The following is a 24139-nucleotide window of genomic DNA, read 5'->3' as shown; positions in this document are numbered from 1 at the left end:
TTTATTTTTTGGGGCTCCAAAATCACTGCAGATGGTGACTGCAGCCATGAAATTAAAAGACACTTACTCTTTGGAAGAAAAGTTATGACCAACCTAGACAGTATATTCAAAAACAGAGACATTACTTTGCCGATTAAGGTCCGTCTAGTCAGGGCTATGGTTTTTCCAGTGGTCATGTATGGATGTGAGAGTTGGACTGTGAAGAAGGCTGAGCACCGAAGAACTGATGCTTTTGAACTGTGGTGTTGGAGAAGACTCTTGAGAGTCCCTTGGACTGCAAGGAGATCCAACCAGTCCATTCTGAAGGAGATCAACCCTAGGATTTCTTTGGAAGGAATGATGCTAAAGCTGAAACTCCAGTACTTTGGCCACCTCATGCAAAGAGTTGACTCATTGGAAAAGACTTTGATGCTGGGAGGTATTGGGGGCAGGAGGAGAAGGGGATGACAGAGGATGAGATGGCTGGATGGCATCACTGACTCGGACGTGACTCTGAGTGAACTCTGGGAGTTGGTGATGGACAGGGAGGCCTGGCGTGCTGCGATTCATGGTGTTGCAAAGAGTCGGACACAACTGAGCGACTGAACTGAACTGAACTGAAGGTGACCAGCTTAACTTAGCAAGTTATTAAGACTAAACTGCATCCCCCAAAAAAGGAGTCAAATCAAATATCTTCACTAAAAACACGCATTTTCTATTTCACTTAAAAGTCTGAAAATAAGCATTATGAAAATTCTGACGTGCATGGTGGAAATAGTATTAATCAGAGTTGTCGAAGAATTTTAAAGTCTTTGGGAAAGGAGAAGACCCGAGATTATGAGGAAAGTCCAAATCTAGATGCCCTATCTGAACAGGAACCCAGCGAGCTGGCTGCACAGGTCTGCCAAGCCCAGGCAAGGTGAAGCTGGTGGGGTACTGCTGGCAAACAAAGGTGATGCTAAGGTCAGCCGTCTTCCATCATCAATCTAGACTGGACAAGGTCCTCAGAATGGTGCTGTCCATGCACATTCCTGAGGGGCAGTGACTAAGAACCTAAGAATGAGAAGTCTGTGTTGCCAGGGGCCCTGAGGCCTGAGGCTGCAGCTGTTTGGCCAGCTTCAACCCAGTGCTCTGTTACCATTTTAGGAAACGAGCAAATGCTTATGCAGACTGACTAGGTTTTATTCATAGCTTGCACATCTTGGAATTGGTATATTTAAAGTCTCTCCTCCCTCCCACCCCTTTATAATAATAATAGCCAATACTGATCCAGCATTTAGCAAAGACCAGGCATGTTTGAAGCAGTTTCCACGTATTAATGTAAGTGCAGAGGCATGGAAGGTCTGACTTGGGAGAAGGAAGCCTTAGCTGCTGTGCTGGAAGCAGCCCTGGATCTACGAGAAGAGAAATGAGTGAGCACCTTGCTACCTATTACTGTAAGAACTTGAGTGAGTCTTGCCTCTATGGGCCTCAGTTTTCTTATCCGGTGAGGTGTTGAGGCAGGCAGGAGATGAATAGGTTACTATTAATACATGAATGCCAACCCTGAGCCAGTAGAGCTGTCTGGGGTGCTATGTTGAGTGCGATTCTGAGCCAGCATGGGAAGTGCTGCAATCCATTAGCAACGTCTGCCATGGGCACGAAGGGATGTCATCTACTGGCCTTCTTTGACTAAAGCATTTCTAAGGTCCCTTCCTGCTAGATTGTTTGAAGTCCTTGTTCCAGCCCAAGTGTCTCACTAAGTGTAGTCTCTTTATAAAGTAAAAAGAGAGAGGATTAGTTGAAAAAACCTTGGATACTTCATTTCTGTCATTGAGTATGTGGTCTTTGACAAGTAACCAAGGAGACTTCCTTAGGTCTCAGTTTATTCATCTACAAAATAAGGATAAAAATATTTAACCTGCATAGTCATCTTCAGGGTTAAATAAATATATAAAGCATTGAAAACAAGACAAAACAACTCCCTTTATGTGCTGGTATATTGAAAATGAATATGAAGCACTTTTAACTAACACGAGAGCGGCAGCTTCTTTGCAGAAAAAATATTTCCACTTATGAGAATGTGGTGTTCTTTCTAAGGAGGTGAGCATCATGTTCAAGGTGTCTATTTTCTTATAAAAAAGCATTTGGAGGCAGCTCTTTTCCCCATAGTGACAACATGTGAACTAGAATAACTTCATCAAAGCAAGACTTCTCTTGATCAGCCAGCCTCAAACTGCTCAGAGCAAGCCATTTAGCTTTTAAGAGGGAACTACTTTTTCAAACAGCTGAATTTGCTTGTGTTCTGAGATAAATGTATTGATTACATGAACTAGTAAATAGACTTATGTAAATATAATTGTAAATGTAATTCCCACACTGAAAAACTTACCAACTTGCTTTCTTTCTTGAGGAATTTTATAAGTAAATAAAATAGAAAAAAATTCAAGATATAAGAAAATGAATACCTTAATTAAAGGAGAAGAAGAGTTGTTTTATTTCTAATTTTAAGAATAATGGGTTAATTTTTAAAAAATCACTAGAATCCTACAACTCAGAGCTAAATGCTGTTAGCATTTTCATAATACCTTTTCAGACTATCTTCTACATACATAAATCTTAAAAATAAATTTACATATATTAATCCATTTCATCCATCTGTCTATTGTGCCTCCATGGTACAGGATCATAACAAACACACTGTTTCATTATTGTTGTTTTTCCCTCTCAGTCTGGATGTTTTCATGTCAGTAAGTATCAATATAAACTGACATTATTATTTTTCACTGCTAATAGCCTTTGCTTAACCATTCTCTTAGGAGTTTGGTTTGTTCCAATATTTTGTTACTATAAACATCAATAAAATGAACGTTCACATATCTTTGTCCCTATGTCTTTGAACACTTGCCTGACTATTTCTTTATGACTATTCCTAGACGTTTCTTGCTGGTAGAGAATACATTTTGATAACTGTTACTAGACTGTCATCCAACAAGACTGTTATACATTAAACATTCATAAAAAGTGTATGAGAGTGTTTGTTTCCCAACTTTCTTGTTATTTTAATTCACAGTTTAAAATTTAACAGAACTAATTAGCACCTTGTTATCTTAAAATATTTTAGTCACAGCATTTTAAATTTAATAGAGGGATCCCATAAAAATGGTATCATAGATTTTCAAATTTATAATCCTGTTTTCATTTAAATAATTGGAATATAGTTCTTAACCAATTTTAAGGTATAATTATGAATCAGCTACTGACAAAGGACTTAGATTACCGGTCCAAGTCAGCAAAATATATATAGCAGATCCCATATTCAAAGTCAGTATACCTAACTTTTTTAAATGCCTATTAAGAAAATGCCTTATATTAGGAGCCACTTTTACATTATTAAAGTATTAAGGATGATGATTCAAGGTTCAAAGTTTACTCATTCTTAAAGGCATTAGTACCTTACTCAAAGGCCAGCACTTACTACTTTTTAGATAATAGCCACCAATTTTTTAAAGTTATTCTAGGGAGAACTTAGGAGAAATTTCATTAGTTTTTCTTTATAAGAAGGAACTATTCTTTTCAAGTTGGTTTTAATTATAAAGAATGATTTTCGTGTACTTCAAAAGAAAACTTCTACTTGGAAAAAAATAAAAAGATCCAGTATCCCTGTAGTTTATGGACCTAATAAGACACTAATAAGAAATGTCCTGAAGATCTTAGTTCTCACTTGAGCCTTGAACTATAATTTTCTTACATGTGAAAAGAAAAAAGACTACAAGAACCATGTCTTTTTGTTTGTGTGCATGTTTCTAAGATCACAGTTTATTAAAGTTTTAGAACATATCAACCATGACATGCTTATAATTTATATTAGAACAAGTGGGTTTTTGGTCTATAATTCATAATTTCAAGACATTTTTCCATTGGAGTTATCTTATTTTCAAACTGCTCTTCTCTTACTGCTTAAAACTTTTCATCTTATGGTTCAATATCCTTATTTGTTCACAGCACTTACAGTAAAGAGGGTTTAAACTCTTCAGATGTCGCTACACAGTTTGAATAACAAGAGTGGAGAGCACAGGTCAGGACTAGTGCTGGTGGTGGTAGATGACCACATTCACTGCGTCTAGAAATTCATGGCAGCATGTGGGGCTATTGCTACTTTCTTAGTGGGATTCTCTCCAGAGTCAACAAAAGGCAAGCACTAGCCTTATTTAGAGAACAAAAACAGAAGCTTAAAGATAAAGTTTAGTCCAGTTCAGTCGCTCAGTCATGTCTTACTCTTTGTGACCCCATGGACTGCAGCACGCCAGGCTTCCACGTCCATCACCAACTCCCGGAGCTTAATCAAACTCACGTCCATCAAGTCAGTGATGCCAAACTAAAGATAAATTTAGTTTACCCAAATTCAGACAGCTGGTACCCATCTTGACTCAAGATCCCAATTATGACAGAATACGTGAAAACGAAACCAGCACACCTGCTGCTTCACCGGAGCCTGGTTTACTTTTCTTTTTTGTTTCTGGGAGAGGTTGGTACGGTCTTTGTCCCACAGGCTCATCACCTTGAATGGCTGTTAGGTCATGCATACTGAAACTTCGCAAACGTTCAGTTATTGCTCCTTGGCTCTGTTTAACAGAGAAGCGATAGATCCAAGAAAAAAGGTGCATTTTAAAATACTTAATATTTTTGCATTTTAACTTTCCCCCAACATTTTATCATGAAGCTGATTCATTTCATAATGAAACTTTCAGAGAAGTTAAAAGACTTCTACAGTGGATATCCATATATCATTTATATTTTGCTGGATCTGGTTTATCACTAATTTACCATCTATCCAACCATCAATCAATTTTTAATGCATTTCAAAGCAAGTTGCAGACATCAGTACATTTCACTCCCAAACATTTCTGCTTTAACTTGAAAATGTAAAATAAATAAATAAATAAAGTATCATGAGCTTATCCTGACTATAAACATCATCCATAATACTGCTCTCTCCTAGAACTAGCACTTTGAGGCTTATATTTATGATTCATAAGAACTTTTTTAAAGTAAAAGAGATGCTGTTTCAAAGCTAAGTCAAGTTAGGAATGGTAATGGCTTTACCTAGAACACCACAAGAAAAAAATTTAAGAGCCAAACAATCTTGAGTATGAAACGATATTCAGTTAATGAATTCACCATCTGGCAAAGCATATCTACTACTACAAAATTTGACTTAAAGCCTTAACAATATGGCACTTAACACTAGGCACAAGCGGGTATTTAAAGGTAACTAAACTTGAGAGAAAGAAGAAATTCAGCTCCTTAATGGCACGAGCTACATTTCAAATGCTCACCAGCCACATGTGGCTAGTGGCACTGCAGGTAGAGAGCATCTCCATCACTGCAGAATGCCCAATGCTTTTCATCATTGCACAGCTTTGAAAGGAACATTCCTGAACTTTTCAGACATAACTACATTTCCTCCCAAAGTATAAAGCTTTGTAAAGAGAAAAAAATAATTTCTAAATTTACCCACTTTGAAAATTTGCATAGCATACAGATGACTCATTTCTTATTTATAGATGGATTAAAAATAGTCTTCTAAAGGTTTTTTTATACTTATTATTTCTTCTTCCCACACATATGAATTTATGATTGCCTCTACTTATAATGGTACTGTAGAAACTCATCCATAATGGTTCATCTTTAAATTTCAAAGCCTAAGGCATTACAAACATCCCAATGTTACTGCTAATGTGTATTTTACATTGAAGAAAAATGTCTTGATTCATGAGTCTTAGATTAGCTCTCTCAGTGATATCCTATTATGTCAAACCTGAACACCATTTCCATACCCCACTTGAGCTTTGTAATTTCTACCATAGTCTTTGACTTATGAAAAAGCATAATTAAAGGGTCTAGTGAAAAGTGAAAGTGTTAGTCGCTCAGTCATGTCTGACTCTTTGCGACCATAGACTGTAGCCTGCCAGGCTCCTCTGTCCATGGAATTCATCAGGCAAGAATACTGGAGAGGGCTGCCATTCCTTTCTCCAGGGGATCTTCCCGACTCAGGGACTGAACCAGGGTCTCCTGACTGCGGATGGATTCTTTACTGTCTGAGCCACCGAAAGGATCTATATTCTCAATAAAAGTAGTTGGATTCCACATATCTTTAAACATTCTTGACAAGGTTTAAGTTATTATACTCTCTTTTTATCAGACATCATTTATTTATTAAATAGAGGATGACAAAGGACTTCAGACACACACTGAAAGGAAGTGACCAGTGCTCATCTGAAACACATGCCTTGTTTCCACAGAACTGTAATTTTCTCTGTTCCGATAATTGTAGTTCTGTCCTCTCAGCAATTCTTGACTTTTTTTTGCCATTGCCAAACAGATGGTAATACACATCCATAATATCCTATATTCTTAACCCCCAAACCCTCCCACTCAAGAAAGTACATCTCAGCATGCAAATAAGTCAAAGTGCTGTTGAATCAGTCTAACTTAACATCATCCACAGACTTCAGTATCTTTAATGATTATCATCAACTAATTACTTAGGGTGTATCTCACAAATGAACTCACATTAACGTTAGTTCCGTGGCTGTGCTTTATATATCTTGCCTTCGGGGTAAGATTTTAAGAAAATAGAAGAGAGGGACAAATCTTAGGCTTCTTCTGTTCTCTGAGTATACCTGGTACGGGGCTGATACTGAATATGTAATAAGTAAACTATTCTTTTTAAGCCTTTTTTTTTTTCATTACTCATGACTGCTACAGAGTTCTCTATAGATAGCAGCATGTTTGAATATAAACACTGGAGTTTATACAGGGAAGTTCAGTACCAAACCACAAGTATGGTCATGGGTATCTACTGGGGTAGATTACACCATTCACTAGGATGCTGCTTCAGGGTTACACAAAAGGTGGGCCAGGACCAACACCGAGATGTGTGTGATCTATATACAGTCAGGATTTTAATGCAGCTCTTGAGTAATCAGCCCTCTAGCCCTGGTATTATCAATCCTCAAAAAAAAAAAAAGGCCTGCTACCATATAGGGAAAAGCAAAAAGAGGCTGTTACCTTCCTTAAGGACTCACAGCACTTCAACAGCTATTATCACTTTGAAAAATCATTTCAAATAATTTCTTTTCACTGTATGTTTTCTAATGACCCCAGAATAGAAATAACATGGGAGGAAACTATTATACAACTGTGAACTTCAAAAACACTACATAAATTATAAGTATTCAATGTGACCACTTTAAAGAAGAGATGTCACTATAAAATAATTGCGTTTAAAGGCAGAGCTATTCCCTCTAATATATTCTGCACAAAAAGTCCATTAATAAGGGAATTATGTTTGCAATAAAATGTTAGGAGAAAATGCCTCCCCTCCACCTCAGAATTCTAAATCATGCAAAATATGGGTATAAGTGTGCAGTATGGTTATATTTAGACAGGGATAAATATTTAAAAAATTAAAACAGTATAATGTCTAGGCAGATGAGTGATTTCTATTTTTTTCAAAAATTTCTTTATATTACAAAATTAGTCATAGATGGTATAGTGAATTTTTTTTAATTGAAGGATAATTGCTTTACAGTGTGTTGATTTCTGCTGTACAACAATGTGAATCAGCTATAAGTATACATATATCCCTTCCAACTTGAACCTCCCTTCTACCACCCCACCATCCCAGAAGTCATCACAGAGGGTATAATGAAGTTTTAATTGTTAACATAATATAAGAATTTCTGACCTATTTCTTCATCATTTTCCAATATCTAAATCCCTTACTCCCATCATTAAAAGAAAATGTTTCTACATTTTGAGGGCATAAGCAGGAAATTATAGCCACTTATCAAAAACAATACTAAAAGGTATTTATATTTGTTTAAATTAATAATGCTTGATTTATTTTCTTGCATTTGGTTTATATACTATTAAGTTAAAAAGTACAAGAAAAATGAAGACAGGTTCTAGTCTGCGGAGGAAAATATGTGTGGAAACAGCAGTCTTAGTAAGTTGGAAGGGAGTTACTAACCACAAGGTCATTCTATATCTTGCATTTAGATCCTATTCTCTACAGAATTATATATACACAGCGTATGTTAAATTTAGTCCTAAAAATCAAAGAGAAAATAACAGAAAGGTTATGATGAGAAAACAAAAGTCAAAGTAATTAAAAAGTATTCTGTAGAACATTTTACATCATTAGACGAAGTGTTCCTGTCTTCAGGGAGCTCAGAGGTCTCAGGGTTTGAATTTAGATGAGCCCAGAACATCTGTTTAAGAAAACTAAGAACGTGGTAAGGTTGGCTGGGTGGGAGGGCTGGGTTCAAGCTCTGCAAAGAATGCTTTGGCCCAGAAGCAGCTTCCCCAGCTGGCCCCACACAGAAGTTCACTGATACCTGAAAATGTGCATGTCTACTCAAGTATCCAAGCCTATGGATGGCATCTGTAAAAACGGACCATCTCATTCTAACCTCTTTATACCCAACCATTCTGCTTTGTTTAAATATTTTGTTTCCTGGTTAAACATTATATTAAAATTACTATGTTGTTGTTTAGCCATTCAGTTGCGTCCATGGACTTTTGCAACTCTATGGACTGTAGGCTGTTAGGCCCCTCTGTCCATGGGATTTCCCAAGCAAGTATATTAGAGTAGGTTGCCATTTCCTACTCCAGGGGATCTTCCTGACCCAGGGATTGAACCTGCATCCCCAGTACTGCAGGTGGATTCTTCACCGCTGAGCCACCAGGGAAGCCTCATGGAGGAATTTACTGTGCTTATCATCACCTTTGTATAAAATCTTCAACCTATCCTCAGAATTTTTAAATTAAGAATTAAAAAATATAATCAGCAATGCTTTGTAATCTTATCAGCATACCAGCAATTCTTTATGGAATAATTTTCAGGACACTGTTCAATAATGAGTAGTCATTAAGCTCTATTTCTTATTGATCCTTGACATACTACATTATAACTGAGAATAAGGATAGTCTGCAGTTTTTAGGGAAATGCCGTGTCCTTATAGATATTTAAGACAATCTGATCAAGCCAAGAATGGACTGCATTTTCATTAAGTGAGTACTATATTTTCATGGTTTTAAGATTAAAGCAATATATATTTGTTGAAGAATGTTTGTAACAGAGAAAAATGTAAAAGAGAAAGATGATCTATAACCCATCACGCAAATTGCCTGTACATATTTACATATCCTTTAAGCCTTTTCTGACTTACCATACTTTCACAGCAGAGTTTCTCGACCTCAGCATTAGTGTGATTTTGGTCTAGATAATTTTTTTTTGTGTTGGGAAGCCATTCTGTAAGCAACATACTTGTCCTCTCCCTAAGATGCCAGTAGCAGCACCTCTGCCTCAGTTGGGACAACCCAAAATCTCTCCAGACATTACCAAAATTGCCCCCAGTTGAGAACCATCATTTTCGAGTAGGAGTTTTAGAAGTCAGTTTTTACCCCTTCATTTTACATGTAAGAACATGGATACTTGGAGAGATCAGTGCAGTGACTGCCTTAAATCTCATGGCTAATTAGTGACAGAATCAGGGCTAAAAAATGCTGACAACTCAACTGCTACAGAATTCAGCTTTCATTATAACATTGTGCTTGCCTAGACTGCAGAGAGAAAAAAAAAAAGATCTTTCTTCTCCATTGTCTGAAGAAGGGCTCTCTTTTTTATACAGATGATACTAAGCAGCTGAATCTTCTCAAATTCTTTCACAAACAGAGAGCCATTAAAACAGACAGCAAGATGTCAGGATTTCTGACCTAACCGTCATTATTTAGTCAATAAGATTTCAGAAATTTTAACTGTAAGGTTCTCATTTCTGTGACAGTTGATTTCTTTAAAAAATAATATCTGCTAAAGAATTCACCAAGAAAAGGCTGCTAGAGAAAATCCTAAGAGGTGCTTAATACGACTAACAGTTCTCTTCTTCATCTGTCCTTCATTCAGCAGGAGCGTTGCTCGTCTGTACAAAAGCCGCCGGCATTTCTCATGTGAAAGCTATGGGACATTGAACATCCTCAGCAAAATCCTTGAAGCTCCTTCATATGTTTGTGCTTTGCTCAGCCAAAATAAACTTGTACACTGACCTTGTGAACAGATGCCGGGTAATGAGGTCACAGAACTGAGTAACATTTTCAGAAAATTGCTTTCCGGTGTAATAAATGTTCTGATTAGATTCCTGGTTTCATCTTTAACATGCTCAGGCGGTTCAACTTGGGAAACCTAGCCAGGGGTATTGCCAGTCTTTAAAGGTCACACTGAGAGTTCAGTATTTTTAGTCTGAAAGATATTTTTAACAAACCATATATTGTAAAAAAAAAAAGTTTAATAATTCTCAAGTCTTACTATTAGCTTTCCTGCAGTTTCTCCTTAAACTTGACCTATTTCCTATTTCGGTTTCAATTTATTCTTCAGCAGGAAATGTCTGGTTCAGTGAATCTTCCATCACAGTCAGTGCCTTTCCTTGACATCTCTAGAGATAAAACTAATTTCCCCTACCTTAAAGCAGGCACAGTAAAACTTGAGGCAAATAGTGTTAACATTATGCTGTGTTCAGCATATTTAATAACCATTTCTAATGAATAAAATCCAGTATGGTTGATGCCAACATTCCTCTGCTCATTGGGAGAATGATGAGGGTTGCCTCATCATATCAAGTTCACTATACACAATGAACTCGATAACAAAAGGATCACAAGATCACAAGCAAAAAAGAGAGAGTTCCAAAGTGAATTCAAGTTACAGTGGGTTTGTTCTGCAGTGGTAACTTAGATAATTTTTATGCTGTTTCCTGCCTCTGAAGTGGGGAGGTGGTTTTAATTTGTTAAATGTATAAAGACAAGCAATAGATCACAAAGAAGTTTGTCTACAAAAAGGTGTTTCAGTAAGATAATGCTTATTTTATTTTTTATTTATTTATTTTTTGTCTGCACCCTGAGGCTTTGGGATATTAGGTCCCTGACCAGGGATTGAACTCTGGCCCTTGCAGTGAAAGCATGAAATCCTCACCACTGGATCATCAGGGAATTACTAGATAATGCTTTTTTTTAATAGTGGAGGGCAAAGGGTAGGCTCTAAGCAACCAAATATGAGATAAAATTTTCAGTTAGTGGATACAGATATTCAGCTTGACAGTAGTGGCCTGAAAGGGCAGGGACTGTATCTGTTTTGTTCATTGCTGCATCCCAAGCACCTACCATACAGTAGGCATTAAATACAAACCTAGATGGTCAATACATTAAATATCTGTTAAATAAACATATAGGATGTTAAATACCAATGGCAGCAAAGTATGTATAAAATAAAAATAAATGAAGGAATGAGGAAAGATAATCCTGTTCGGGTTTCTGGTTCCTCATGTAGAGGTTGGAAGTAGTAAGTCAAAATAAAATAAATATCCCACAAAACAGTTATAAGTCTCACAGAGTAGGTAGGATTATAAGCCATATTTAAGTGTTGAAGTGAAGAGGGCAAATGAGATTTGTGTGCGTCTATGTTTCCTAAAAACAGTGCTCTAAAATGTCTAAAAACTAAATTTCAACATCAAAAATTGTTTAGGAACCTAAACAATTTTTGATGTTGAAATTTAGTTTTTAGTTTTTCACCACAGAGTCAAGTTGAATGTTGCTTTTAAGTATAGAAATTCAGAAAGCATCTTCTTGGGGGTGTAAATAAATAACATGTACTTGATTTGTGATGCTAAATAGTGCCAAATTTTATAACAAAGAAAGCAAGAAACTTTTGGTCCCCTCTTTCCATCGCCCTGCAGGCAACCGCTTTAAAACCTCTACTTTCTTATGCAGCAGACCAGGACTTGAGTTCTGCTCTGCCTCATTTTCTCCTTCCTGCCATCCTCACAAAGCAGAAGTTAAGTAAAAGGCTGATGGTTATTTGGAAAGTCATACTCAGAACTTTCTGAAGCTGAAACCTATTTTCTTTTCACATACTACACACCAAAACCAATAATGCCATGGGATTTAAAATCAACCACACTAATTACTACATGCAAAGAAATCCAAAAGCCATAATGCGAATTTTCACATAAGGCATTCCTTTGATAATTTGGCTTGCAAAACACAACACATGACATTAGTAATTGGCTAAGTAAAATCTTAAGTTTTAAGAACAGAAATTTTTCATGCCTTATTTTGAATAATCAGTTACCTCAAATTGGTTGAAGTATGGGTGCAGAAGTAAGCCAGAAATCCTACCAAGATATTGCCATGGAGAGAGAGAGGGAAAAAAAACAGCAAAGACAGAGAAAGAAAGAATGGTCATCTTTACTAAAGGTTATTTACTCAAAACTATTTTAAGGTTATAAAGTAGGAAGATTACAACAAAATGACATTTTTCCAGTATGTTTTATTTACTATCTCTCATTCTGTCATCAATTAAGAGTTCAAAATATCCAACAATTATAGAAGACGATATATATATATATATATATATATATATATATATATATATATAAAGATATATATATCTTTAAAATAGTCTACTTGTTGTTTTCTAATATTACAAAAATAAACAGAAGGTAAATTTGTGCCAAAATTTATAATGACCTGAAATAAAAAGCCACCCTACTTTGTTCACTGGCAATGTGACACTGGATTAAAAAAAGAGGTAAATAAAAAATTACCTTCACTGCTGCAGTGACGGCAGCAGTAGCTGCTAAATTTAAACCTTGCCGCCCAAAGTTTACCATAGTTTCATAGCCTCGTTCTTTTGCTTGGACAATATAATCGTCAATTTCCTGGGGAAAAAAAAATCAAGTTCGTAGATATTAATTTTATTTAAAAAGAATGTCAAGAAGCTGAAAACTAGGACTTTCCCCCCCTAATATAACAGTTTCACTCATTTTATAGCATGCAACATGTGATGATGAAACACATTTCTAACGAATGATTTGTGGAAATAATTTATACATCTTACCCTTTCCTTTGAAGAAAGTAGTGGATGAAGGAATTTTCTGTATATTAAACTTGCTCCTCTGGTATAAGGAGAGAGTAGCCATATGACAAAGGCAATCTTAAGCTCATAGTAGAGGGGGAACCTGAGAAGAAAATATTTGAAAAGGATGCTGGTGAAAATAAACTGCAGACAATGAGGAAATCACACGCACAATTTTTTTTTAAAGTTCAGTCACTGTGTTACACTTTCACAGGTAAGAAATTGTGATTAGGAAAACAACTATGTTTGAACTGACAAATTAATCTCACTAATTATACAGATCAGAGCAGCCTGTCCCCTTGCAGTGATTCACAACTTCTAGTTCAAAGTTGTTCCATTCATGTACAATTCAAAAAAAAAACACAACTGTTTACTTTTTGGCTGCACTTCCACAGATGTTGGATCTTAGACCAGGGATCAAGCCTGCACCCCTTGCATTGGAAGGAAGAGTCTTAACCACTGGACTGCCAAGGAAGTTCCAAGATTGCTCTCTATAGGTAAAGATAGACAAGCTGCCAAACTAACTGGAGTAGTTCAGAGAGGTCATTCAGTTCAGTTGCCCAGTCGTGTCCAACTCTTTGCGACCCCAGGGACTGCAGCATGCCAGGCCTCCCTGTCCATCACCAACTCCTGGAGTTCACTCAAACTGATGCCCATCGAGTCGGTGATGCCATCCAACCGTCTCATCCTCTGTCATCCCCTTCTCCTCCTGCCTTCAATCTTTCCCAGCATCAGGGTCTTTTCAAATGAGTCAGTTCTTCGCATCAGCTGGCCAAAGTATTGGGGAGTTTCAGCCTCAGCATCAGTCCTTCCAATGAATACCCAGGACTGATCTCCTTTAGGATGGACTGGTTGGATCTCCTTGCAGTCCAAGGGACTCTCAAGAGTCTTCTCCAACACCACAGTTCAAAGCATCAATTCTCCTGTGCTCAGCTTTCTTTATAGTCCAACTCTCACATTCATACATGACCAATGGAAAAACCACAGCCTTGACTAGATGGACCTTTGTTGGCAGAGGTCATTAAAAGCATCTCACCAGGACAGTAAGGTGTACCCACCCTGTCTGCAGAGCCTAGCTGCCGTGGCATTAGCAGGACACACCTCCCAAGCGTTAGGTGTGTTTTTAAGCATTTATAAGCTCCAAGTGTGCAATGTTACCTCATATGCACACAGCCTTCTCTTAGAGCTCCCAGAAAACATCCCCTCCAATTTCATTTGGCCAGAATTGCAGCGCTTGACAGACCTAAATTGTTCACTTGAAAGGAGAATGGAATTGCCATTGTGGTAACCTGGAAATTAGGGTTATATACCCGTGCCCCTTCCCACTTGGGTTTTTCAGCATCTTCTCCCATAGGCTGACTACACTTCCTCAAGCAAGGAACGTGGGTTTAGTCATGTGACCTGCTCTGGGCAACAGAATGTGAGTGCAATATATGTTAAATGCAAAGAAAAGCTTTAAATGTCCTTTGACTCCCTCACTTCAACACCCCCCAACCTCTTGCTTTCAAATTCTGCTTTCTGTCATGAGAATATCTGCTTCTTCAGGCTTGGTCCATGAACAAGAAGACACTTAAAACTGAGCTGAGCTCACCAAGGCTGGCAGCTGACCATTTGTCTTCATGTAGCCTGAGCAAGAAATGAATGTTTGTTTTTTAACCCATTGTGCTTTTAGGGTGCTTTGTTGCCATAGCAAAAGTTAAGTAAAACAGCACAAGGGAACAAGCATCCTGTGGTCTATGCACTACTGAGAGACATGATAAAAAATCTGGGCTCTTCTGATGAGACAGGTGAGCAGGGAGCAGTGAGGACCGACTACTGTATGGATGGTGAAGGGTTTCTGCACAGTGCAGCTGCAGAGGAGTCTCTGGACTTTGCTCTCATGACAAGCTTTTTCTACCTTGTTTACTTTTTAATAGTGTATATCTATACATTTGCAACCAGAAAAAAAGAGATGCATTTAAATAGAGAACATGGACACTTAAAGAAACCTAGCATGGTTTAGAATCTGTTCTGCCACTAAAAAACAAACAAACAAACAAACAAAAAACCCTTCCCAAACCCCTTTACCAAAACATAACAAATAAATGAACTGTGAGACAGAAGGAGGAAGAGAAAGATGGATGCAGATACAGAGAAGTTGATACATAAAAGCTGGTTGTGAAGAACATTTAAGTCTCATGACTTCTATTTTTTCTGAGCCATCCAATGTGACCTAGTATGCTATGAGAATATGATGAGACTTACAAAGTCAGAAAGACAGTTAAAGCAGAGAACAGTAAAGATTTGAAACAGAAATAGGAGGGGATGGAAGTAGCCACTGACCAAAAAGCAAGTAAAAGGAAGGGTGACTTTCAAATTGATACCTATATGAGCAACTGATTGATTTCTTTTCAGCTCAGTTGGTAGCCTGGGTAAAGAAGAAAAGAGGAGTGTGGTTGGGCTGATTTAAGTTGGGGGTTTGTGCAGTAAGGGTGGTTGAAGATAGTGGCGAGATAGTAAGAGTTTAGAGTTTGTAAAAATGACTTCTCCAAGTGATGGCAAGGTATAGTTGGAAATATATTACTGAAATATAGCACAAAGAGATTCAGGTTGTTCCACTAAGTATGACTTCTCAGCAAAATGTTCGATCCTTGAGGATAGAAACATGTTTCAATTCTGCCTCATGCTGTTTGGAATAGGGCAGCCAAGGAGCTGGTGTTGGGAGTGGGTGGTGGCCGTGTGGACTTGATGTCATCCAGTTTGAATGTTTGTGGATGAGAATTTTAAGGGTGGGAGGGAAGTGCTAAAACCAGAAGCTGTGGGCTTCAAAAGGGGAGTTTGCTTAGGAAATATTAATAAAGAAAAAATAGTGTGAAGTCATCAGAGTGTGGAAAAAAGATAATGACAACCAAGTTTTCTCTGTTCCGAGATCCTGGGACGTGCTCGGGAGAAGGGCGGGAGGAAGCAGCATGTGGGCGGGAGGATGGACTGCCTTTACGTGGGGGATTCCACAAGGAAGGAAATGTCCTTGTGGGGAAACCAGGTAAAGGAAAGGGTACAGTGGATAATTAGGTAGGCTGAGGAAATTCATCTAGTTAGGGATGGACTTCCTTGGTGGTCCAGTGGTTAAGAATCCTCCTGGCACTGCAGGGGACACGAGTTTGATCCCTGTTTGGGGAACTAAGATCCCACATGCCACAGAGCAACTAAGCCCACGTGTCACAAGGAAAGATCCCCTGCGAGGCAGCAAAGATCTCACATGCTGCAACTAAGACACGGCATAGCTAAATAAATAGGTAGACATTTAAAAAATTTATTAAAAAAAAAAACTCTTCGTTTACAGCAAGGGCAGGATAAGAACGGAGGACACCAGGTAAGAGTCTACATTATGGATATTTCTCAGAGCTAGAACTTACCAAGCGACTGTTTGATCTGCCACTGTTTCAATTACAGTATACAGGGCAAAGACGATCCAGTACATCATCCATCGAACCTGCAAATGATAAAAATACTTATGAAATAACAGACCAAAATTATCTGCAACTCTGAAGAGTTGTATAGATCATATATAGTGGAAGTGAAAGTGAAGTCGCTCAGCCGTGTCCAACTCTTTGTGACCCTGTAGCCTACCAGGCTCCTCTGTCCATGGGATTTTCCAGGCAATAGTACTGGAGTGGATTGCCATTTCCTTCTCCAATCATACATAGTATGTTGGATTAAATGATGAAGGCGATGGTTTAATTCTCAACAGGTTTTATGTCTGACTTCCTCACATCACCACATCAGTTGTCCTGGGATACAAGAATTGAAGGATAACAAACCTCTAGGCTTAATACAGTATAATGTAGGAAACTAAATGAAAAAATAGGACGTATTTTTCTTAACTGGAGGAAAATTCTTTAAAAGATCTTATTACATGCTTCTTTATGAAGACTATTAACTGTTTAATTATGATAGAAACCATATAGTATGATATGGACGCATTTAATCTTTATTAGCCTTTTAAATTTTGCATTCTTCATTTCTCAATACATCCGTCTTTGGAAACCAAAGACTGATCCTGGATTTGCTACATCCATAATGCTCGTCACCACTTTGAAAATCTAAGGTTAGTATCTTCTTCCTCCTTCCCTAAATGTAAGCCTGTTATCTTTTACATATCCTTTTCCTTCTTCTATTCTAATACTGTAAGAGTTGATGCAATAAACCAAGTATTTATGTTCCCTCAAAATTCGTATTTTGAAATCCTAACTCCAAATGTGGGAGGTTATTAGATCATGAGTCGTCACAAATGTGACTGGTGACACGGCAAAAAGATGGCCATCTATCAACCAGGAAGAGGGCCCTCATCAAATGCAGAATCTACCTGCATTTTGATCTTAGAAGTCTTAGCCCCCTGAACGGTGAGAATAAATTTCTGTTGTTTATAGACTAGTCTGTCTATGTTATAGCACTCTGAATGGACTAAGAGAGTAATTCAGGATATTTTTACCTCTTGTCTGGACTAGAGCATCCTATAAGGTCCCTGAGACTCTGTGTCTTTGTAGCAATCCTTCTCACAGAATGGTGCCATATTCATTTTCCTTGAACTCATTCTCACAAATTTATACCTTTCCACCTCCCTACGCACACAGACTCTTTTATCACTTACATAGGGTGGGTTTTGGGTAAGAGTTAAAATCTCTGCTTTCTCAATAATATAATTACAGCTAGCACAAAAAATCATGCCGACTATAGCCCAGAGACTGTGCTAAGAGCATCACATGTATTAATTCACTTATCCCCCACAATAGCATTATGAAACAGACTACATAAGTATGTAATTATAAGGAACTGGTAGTACAGAGAGGTATTCAAGTTCATTTAGCCAGAATTTGAATCCAGACTGCCTGACTCCCAAATTGGTGCTATTATCCAATTTGATCATGTACAGAAAGGAATGAGGAACTGCTGAACGTGAGGTCTAAGAATAACCACTACTTCCCTATTCTCATCACAATAAGATGACCAAAAAAAAAAAAAAAATTAGGTCTCTATAATTAGTTTAAAAATTGACCTATTTAGTTTTAATGCAGATGCTTCTTTGGGTATTTTATAAATATGAAACTATAATTCAGGTAGCTTTAACAGTTTTCTGTTTGGAAAAATCAATTAATAACAGCCATGAATAACTTTTGAAACAATGTGTTGTAACATATGACGAGTAATTTACCTTGTGTGTGTATGTGTGTGTGTGTGTGTGTGTGTGTGTGTATGTGTACTGTTGGTCAGTCGTGTCTGACTCGTGACCCCACAGACTATAGCCTGCCACGCTCCTCTGTTCATGGGATTTCCCAGACAAGAATACTGGAGTGGGTTCCCATTTCCTTCTTTAGGAGATCTTCCCAACCCAGGGACTGAACTCGTGTCTCCTATGTCTCCTGCAGGCAGATACTTTACCACTGAGCCACCTGGGAAGCCCAGTTTACTTCACTTAAGAGCTTAAAAAACTGCCTGAAGCAAATAGCATATTGCTGCTGCTGCTGCTAAGTCGCTTCAGTCATGTCCAACTCTGCGAGACCCCAGAGACAGCAGCCCACCAGGCTCCCCTGTCCCTGGGATTCTCCAGGCAAGAACACTGGAGTGGGTTGCCATTTCCTTCTCCAATGCATGAAAGTGAAAGGTGAAAGTGAAGTCGCTCAGTCGTGTCTGACTCTTAGTGACCCCATGGACTGCAGCCTACCACACTCCTCCATCCAAGGGATTTTCCAGGCAAGAGTACTGGAGTGGGGTGCCATTTCCTTCTCCAAAATAGTACATTATCTACAATGAAATGGATTTATGATTATCATCTCAAATTAAAAAAAAGACTAAATATTCCCTTCAGTTTTTCACTTTTCATGAGTTACTTTACTCCCTTACTGCCGCCAATTCCAAGCTTTTTGTCCCAGTATGCAGATTTTTCTCCAGGGTTAAAATCCTATGTGCTTTCTCTTGCTGCCCCCTTCTTTTAAAAGCAAAGTGAGGCTCTCACACAAATTCATTCATTTAGCCTTTCCAAATCAAACATTAATTTAGTACTTTTACCTTTCAACTGTATTCACAAGGTTATCCTCTAAAAAAGAAATGAAAGGGAAAAGCCTGGAAACAAAACAGTGCATTTTTATAAGGCTAGAAGGGACCCTGCAGGTGATCAAGTTTTTTTGAAGCTTTATTGAAAACAACTGTAAAGCAATTACAAAAAAACACATACCCTGCTCTTGTTGATCCTTCCATTCTACTCACTGTAGGACTCTTGAGGAGACTCTAAGAAATCCCAGTGCTCCATGGGGCAGAGTTCAAAAATAAATAACACGGCAAACTCCTCTCCTTTTACTGAGGGCCAAAATAAGTAAGTTGTGCAAGAGGCTGAGCTGGGAAATGGGCACAGGGCCATAGTCTACAATGTAGCCTGAAAAAGGCAGATTTGCAAACAAGAGGTTGCTGTCAGATCAATCATTTCATTTCTCTCTCTCTCCCTCTTGCACTTAGCACAAGGATTTCAGTGTAAACCTTACCACCTTCTCTCCTGGGAAAGTGGCAGCTTAAGTTAACTGGTCTCTCTCATAGGAAGTTTAGGAAACTTTCAGAAAAATAAATGATTTAAGTCAATGCCTGTTATTTTTTCATTATTTTGTATTTTCATCATTTTACTATCTCACAACCCTCATTATGGCTGTGATCTTCCAAATGGATAAGAAAGAAAAACAACACTCCACAGAGTCATAATTTACCCAATAGAGTTGAACAGTATGCGTAGTTAATGTTTGGTGATACTCTCTGAAATACTAGTTCTCAAACAGACTTGAGCTGCTAGAGTCCCATACATTGCAAAAGCACTTTGGCTTTAGTAAAGTCAAGTACTTACCCAGTTTTCAAATTCATGTTACTTATTTTTATTTGCTAATTTTTGGCTGCACCGGGTATTAGTTGTGCCATGTGGTCTCTGAGTTGCAGCATGTGGGATCTAGTTCCTTGGCCAGGGATAGAACCTGTGCCCCTTGCATTGACAGCACCGAGTCTTAGCCACTGGATCATCAGAGAAGTTCCTCAAATTCATTTTAAAACCCACCAAATATATAAGTGCTTTCACATATATAATGTTTATCTCTCTAAAAAAAAGACTATATTTATTTAGGTTGTGAGAATATTAAATAATGCCAAAAATTTTAAAAGGAGAAAAGAAGAGAAAGAACGCTCTGTCCTTTTAGTTAAAAAACAGCAAACTATACAATTAATAGTGTATTCCTGGTCATTTTCCTGTGGTATTGGCTCAATTTTATATAAGCAAAACTCCATAGTTCTAATTTATCTTTAACGAATATATTCTTTGACAATCTGCTCTCATAAATTTCTGTATTTTTTTGTTTTCCTTATTAGAAATAAGGACCTTAACAATAGTTGAATTGAGTTAATAATTAAATGAATGCAGTGAGTGTGTGTTATTCATGTGAGCAAGTATGAAGAAAGTTAACCTTGAGAAGATACTGCTTTCTTTTTCCTATTAATGGATTTGGTTGGGATTTTACACCAAATGATTACTCAGCAAACCTTTTATTAAAACTATACCTCAAGGCTGCTCAGCCTACTCTTTAAGGTCTAGCCCAAAGAAAATAACAGAATGAAGTCAAGGTCAAAAAGAAGGGAAGAAAGAAAAGAGCAATACACAAAATGATAATTAAAAATATGGTAAAATATTCTTTAGATGGACAGAAAACATCAATAACAAAATGTAGTACTAAAACCAAAAAACTGGTAGGAAAACAATGCAAATTGATAATCTTATGACTGTATAAAACAAAATCTAATAGAAATAAATGCTATTAAAGTGCTATGCAAATAAAAGTCAGTAACTTAACAGGCAGCTGTAATATATCATAATCCACCTTTAAAGTTACAGGAAAAAAAGTTTATGTTAAGAAAGTGGGAACAAATTCTATTTTTCAGTTTAGAAACAACTGGTAAAATCAACAAACCAACGTTTAGATCTCTTCATGAGAACAATGAATAAGAAAGCTACTCAAAAAATCCACAGACAAATGGTGGAGAAGGCGTGGCGAGAAGGGAACCCTCCTACACTGTTGGTGGGAATCTAAATTGGTACAGCCACTATGGAGAACAGTATGGAGCTTCCTTAAAAAACTAAAAATAGAGCTACCATATGACCCTGCAATCCCACTCCCGGCATATATCCAGAGGAAAATATGATCCAAAAGGATACACGCACCCCAGTGTTCACTGCTGCACTGCTTACAATAGCGAAGACACGGAAGCAAGTGAAATGTCCATCGACAGAGGAATGGATAAAGAAGACGAGCTACAAACACACTCAGCCCTTGCAAAGAATGGAACAATGCCATCCGCAGCAACGCGGAGGGTCCTAGAGAGTGTCACACTGGGTGAAGCCAGTCAGAGAAGGAGAAATATCGGATGACATCCCTTACATGTGGACTCTAGACAGAAATGATACAAATGAACTTATTTATAATACAGAAAGAGACTCACAGACTTAGAAAAAGAACTTATGGTTGCCGGGGGTGTGGGGGAAGGGATAACTAGGGAGTTTGGGAAGGTCATGTATACATTGCTATATTCAAAATGGATAACCAACAAGGACATATTGTATAGAAAAAGAAGAAGAAGAAGAAGAAGAAGAAGAAGAAGAAGAAGAAGAAGAAGAAGAAGAAGAAGAAGAAGAAGAAGAAGAAGAAGAAGAAGAAGAAAGCTTTTTCTTTACTCAACTCAAAAAGCTTTACTCAACTTTTTCTTAAACGTCTTTTTGACCCCAGGGAATTGAATTATCTAACAAGGTGGAGCTTATGAGCACTAACATGGATACACACACACACACATCCTACTTTTGGTTCATCTTTCAAATAAAACATAATTTAGATAATTCCTAAGGACGCAGGTGGGATCATCCCACAGAATGCTCCTTGACACAGCTGTAATCAGCTCTGCCTACTTCACATCATGGGACCAGAAACAGGAACGTAACAGCTTCTGTCCTCAAGGATTTAACATTCTACTGGAGAGAAAAACAAGTAAATAACAGTGATAAACAAAATGTTCTGCTGTTTTTACTGCATTAGATGCCCTAGTTCCCAGTATGAGTCAAGAGCACAAGAGTTTGAGGAAAGTTTATTAAAGGGACTATTCATACAGTTGTGGAAGAAGTTCAAGAAAACCAGTAGAGAATAGTGGTTCACCATTGAGCTAGCGACAGCAGGAACTGGCATTACTTGCCTGGTGTGAAGAAGGGTGGACAGGGACAGGTTTACTGGAATCCAAACAGGGTAACCATCAAGGTGTGGTCTCAGGGGGACACTCACAGCAACCCCTGGTGGCAGGGAGGAAGCTGGGAGAACCCTAATCTGACCGACCTCATGCTCAGCCAGCCTTCTGATTTTCTGCAGGAGTCTCTCATGAGCCAAACCCAAAGGGAAGTCAGAAATGATGCAACCTGTATGGATCAGCCTCCTGGGCCCTAAGCAAGGCAAAGAAAGGTGGGACGTGGAGGAGAAACTCCACTGGAGGGGCAGAGGGTAGGTCCTAGCACTATGCAGCCTCTCAACTCTTGGAAATATATCAGCAATAAAAATCATTCCACACCACTTCCACAGACATCTCACCAGTCCAGTTGATGACCATCTCCTGTCCAGATTATTCTCACAGTGTCCTAAGTGATCATTCTGCTCTTCTGGGTCTTTTTGCGTATATCACTCAGAGTGTCTCCTTAGAGAGCAGGTCATTGTGTCATTGTTCAGTCACTAAGTCATGTTCAACTCTTTGTGAACCCATGACCTGCACACACCAGGCTTCCCTGTTCTTTACCACCTCCTGGAGTTTGCTCAAATTCATGTCCGTTGAGTTGATGGTGCCATCCAACCATTTCATTCTCTGTCGCCCCCTTCTCCTGTCCTCAATCTTCCCCAGCTTTATGGTCTTTTCTAGTGAGCTGGCTCGTCACATCAGGCGGCCAAACTATTGGAACTTCAGCGTCAGCATCCATCCTTCCCATGAATATTCAGGACTGATTTCCTTTAGGATTGACTGATTCGACGTTCTGGTTGTCCAAGGGACTCTCCAGAATCTTCTCCAACACCGCAGTTCAAAAGCATCAGTTATTTGGCACTCAGCCTTCTTCATGGCCCAACTCTCACATCCGGACATGACTATTGGACTACACGGTCATTCCTCTGCTGAAACTCCTCTGTTGGCCCCCATCAGAATTCTTACCTTGGCCTACCAGGCCCTGTGGTTCTGGCTCCAGCTGCCTCTCTGGCCTCATCTGCTCTGTCCCTCCTTCCCCTGTTCTGCTTCAGTCACATCAGGCCCTTTTACTATCCTTCCTGGGTGCAGAAATGTTTCTGCCTCAGGGCCTTAGTACTTGCTGTCTCATTGTCTGAAATGCTCTTCCTTCAGTTATCCATGTGGATAGCTTTCTCACTTCCCTCAGGTCTCTGCTCAAATATTTATCTGAGAGCCCTTTCTTCACTACCCTGTTTAAAATAACAATGTCCTTCTAACTCCCTTATCATGACTTATTTTTCTCTTTAGCACGTATCACAGACACATCTAACAAATACTAAAATGCTTTTCTTGCCTTTCCTTACTAAAATGTAAATTTCAAAAGGACAAAGCTTTTATTTTGTTCTGCTCAACCCTCTGTATCTGCAGAGAAGGAGCTCAGTAAATATATGAATCGTTGAATGAATATGAAATCACCCAGAGCTTAGCGTGCTCCTTTCTGTAAAGACTGCAAACAGTTTAGACAAGAAGTAAAGACGTGACAGTTGAATATAAAGGAGTCTTTTGAGGCCTGGTTGAAAAAGAAAAATGGGGGGGGGGAATAAAAAATAGCATGAGGCTAAATGAAAGCATGCTTATAGCCTCAAGGATTGAACATTTTACTGGAGAGATAATGAGATTCAAATTATGAGGAAGCAGGAATTCTTAATGGGAATGAGATCTTGTATGAGACAGATAAGATGAGAAAGAAGAGAGAGATCAAGAAAGAAGCTGGGGCGTATCTTCCTCTGAGACAGAATCAAAAGGAGCGTGGCCGTGTTGGGAAGAGGCTGTTGTGGTCTATAGGTGAGGGCCTCTGCCTTTAGTCTGCAGTAGGAGGGCAGGTTATTTTTAATGCTGGGGATGGGTGGGAAGGAGAGTGGATTTCAAAGGAGTAGTAAAGGTTTATGAAATTTG

The 24139-nt window shown here is 38.3% G+C and overlaps 1 protein-coding gene across 7 annotated transcripts in view; it reads right to left on the bottom strand.

The window, feature by feature from the left end:
- REEP3 (receptor accessory protein 3) overlaps positions 1-24139 on the bottom strand; it is a 100653-nt gene that overhangs the window by 8433 nt on the left and 68081 nt on the right. For 5 of the 7 annotated variants that reach the window (XM_069571799.1, XM_069571801.1, XM_069571800.1 and 2 more), the window contains 4 exons: positions 16330-16406; positions 12917-13037; positions 12624-12737; positions 4436-4583 (listed from right to left, as the gene is read on the bottom strand). In XM_069571799.1, the coding sequence (XP_069427900.1) occupies positions 4436-4583; positions 12624-12737; positions 12917-13037; positions 16330-16406 (460 nt within the window). Of the gene's footprint in view, positions 1-4435; positions 4584-12623; positions 12738-12916; positions 13038-16329; positions 16407-19145; positions 19344-24139 lie in introns of all 7 variants that reach the window. The other 2 variants (XM_069571804.1, XM_069571805.1) reach the window with 1 other exon arrangement.

Source organism: Ovis canadensis, chromosome 25 (genome assembly GCF_042477335.2).
Source record: "Ovis canadensis isolate MfBH-ARS-UI-01 breed Bighorn chromosome 25, ARS-UI_OviCan_v2, whole genome shotgun sequence".
Lineage (NCBI taxonomy): Eukaryota > Metazoa > Chordata > Mammalia > Artiodactyla > Bovidae > Ovis > Ovis canadensis.
Note: the sequence above shows the minus strand (reverse complement) of the source record. Positions and strands in the feature narration are given on the sequence as shown.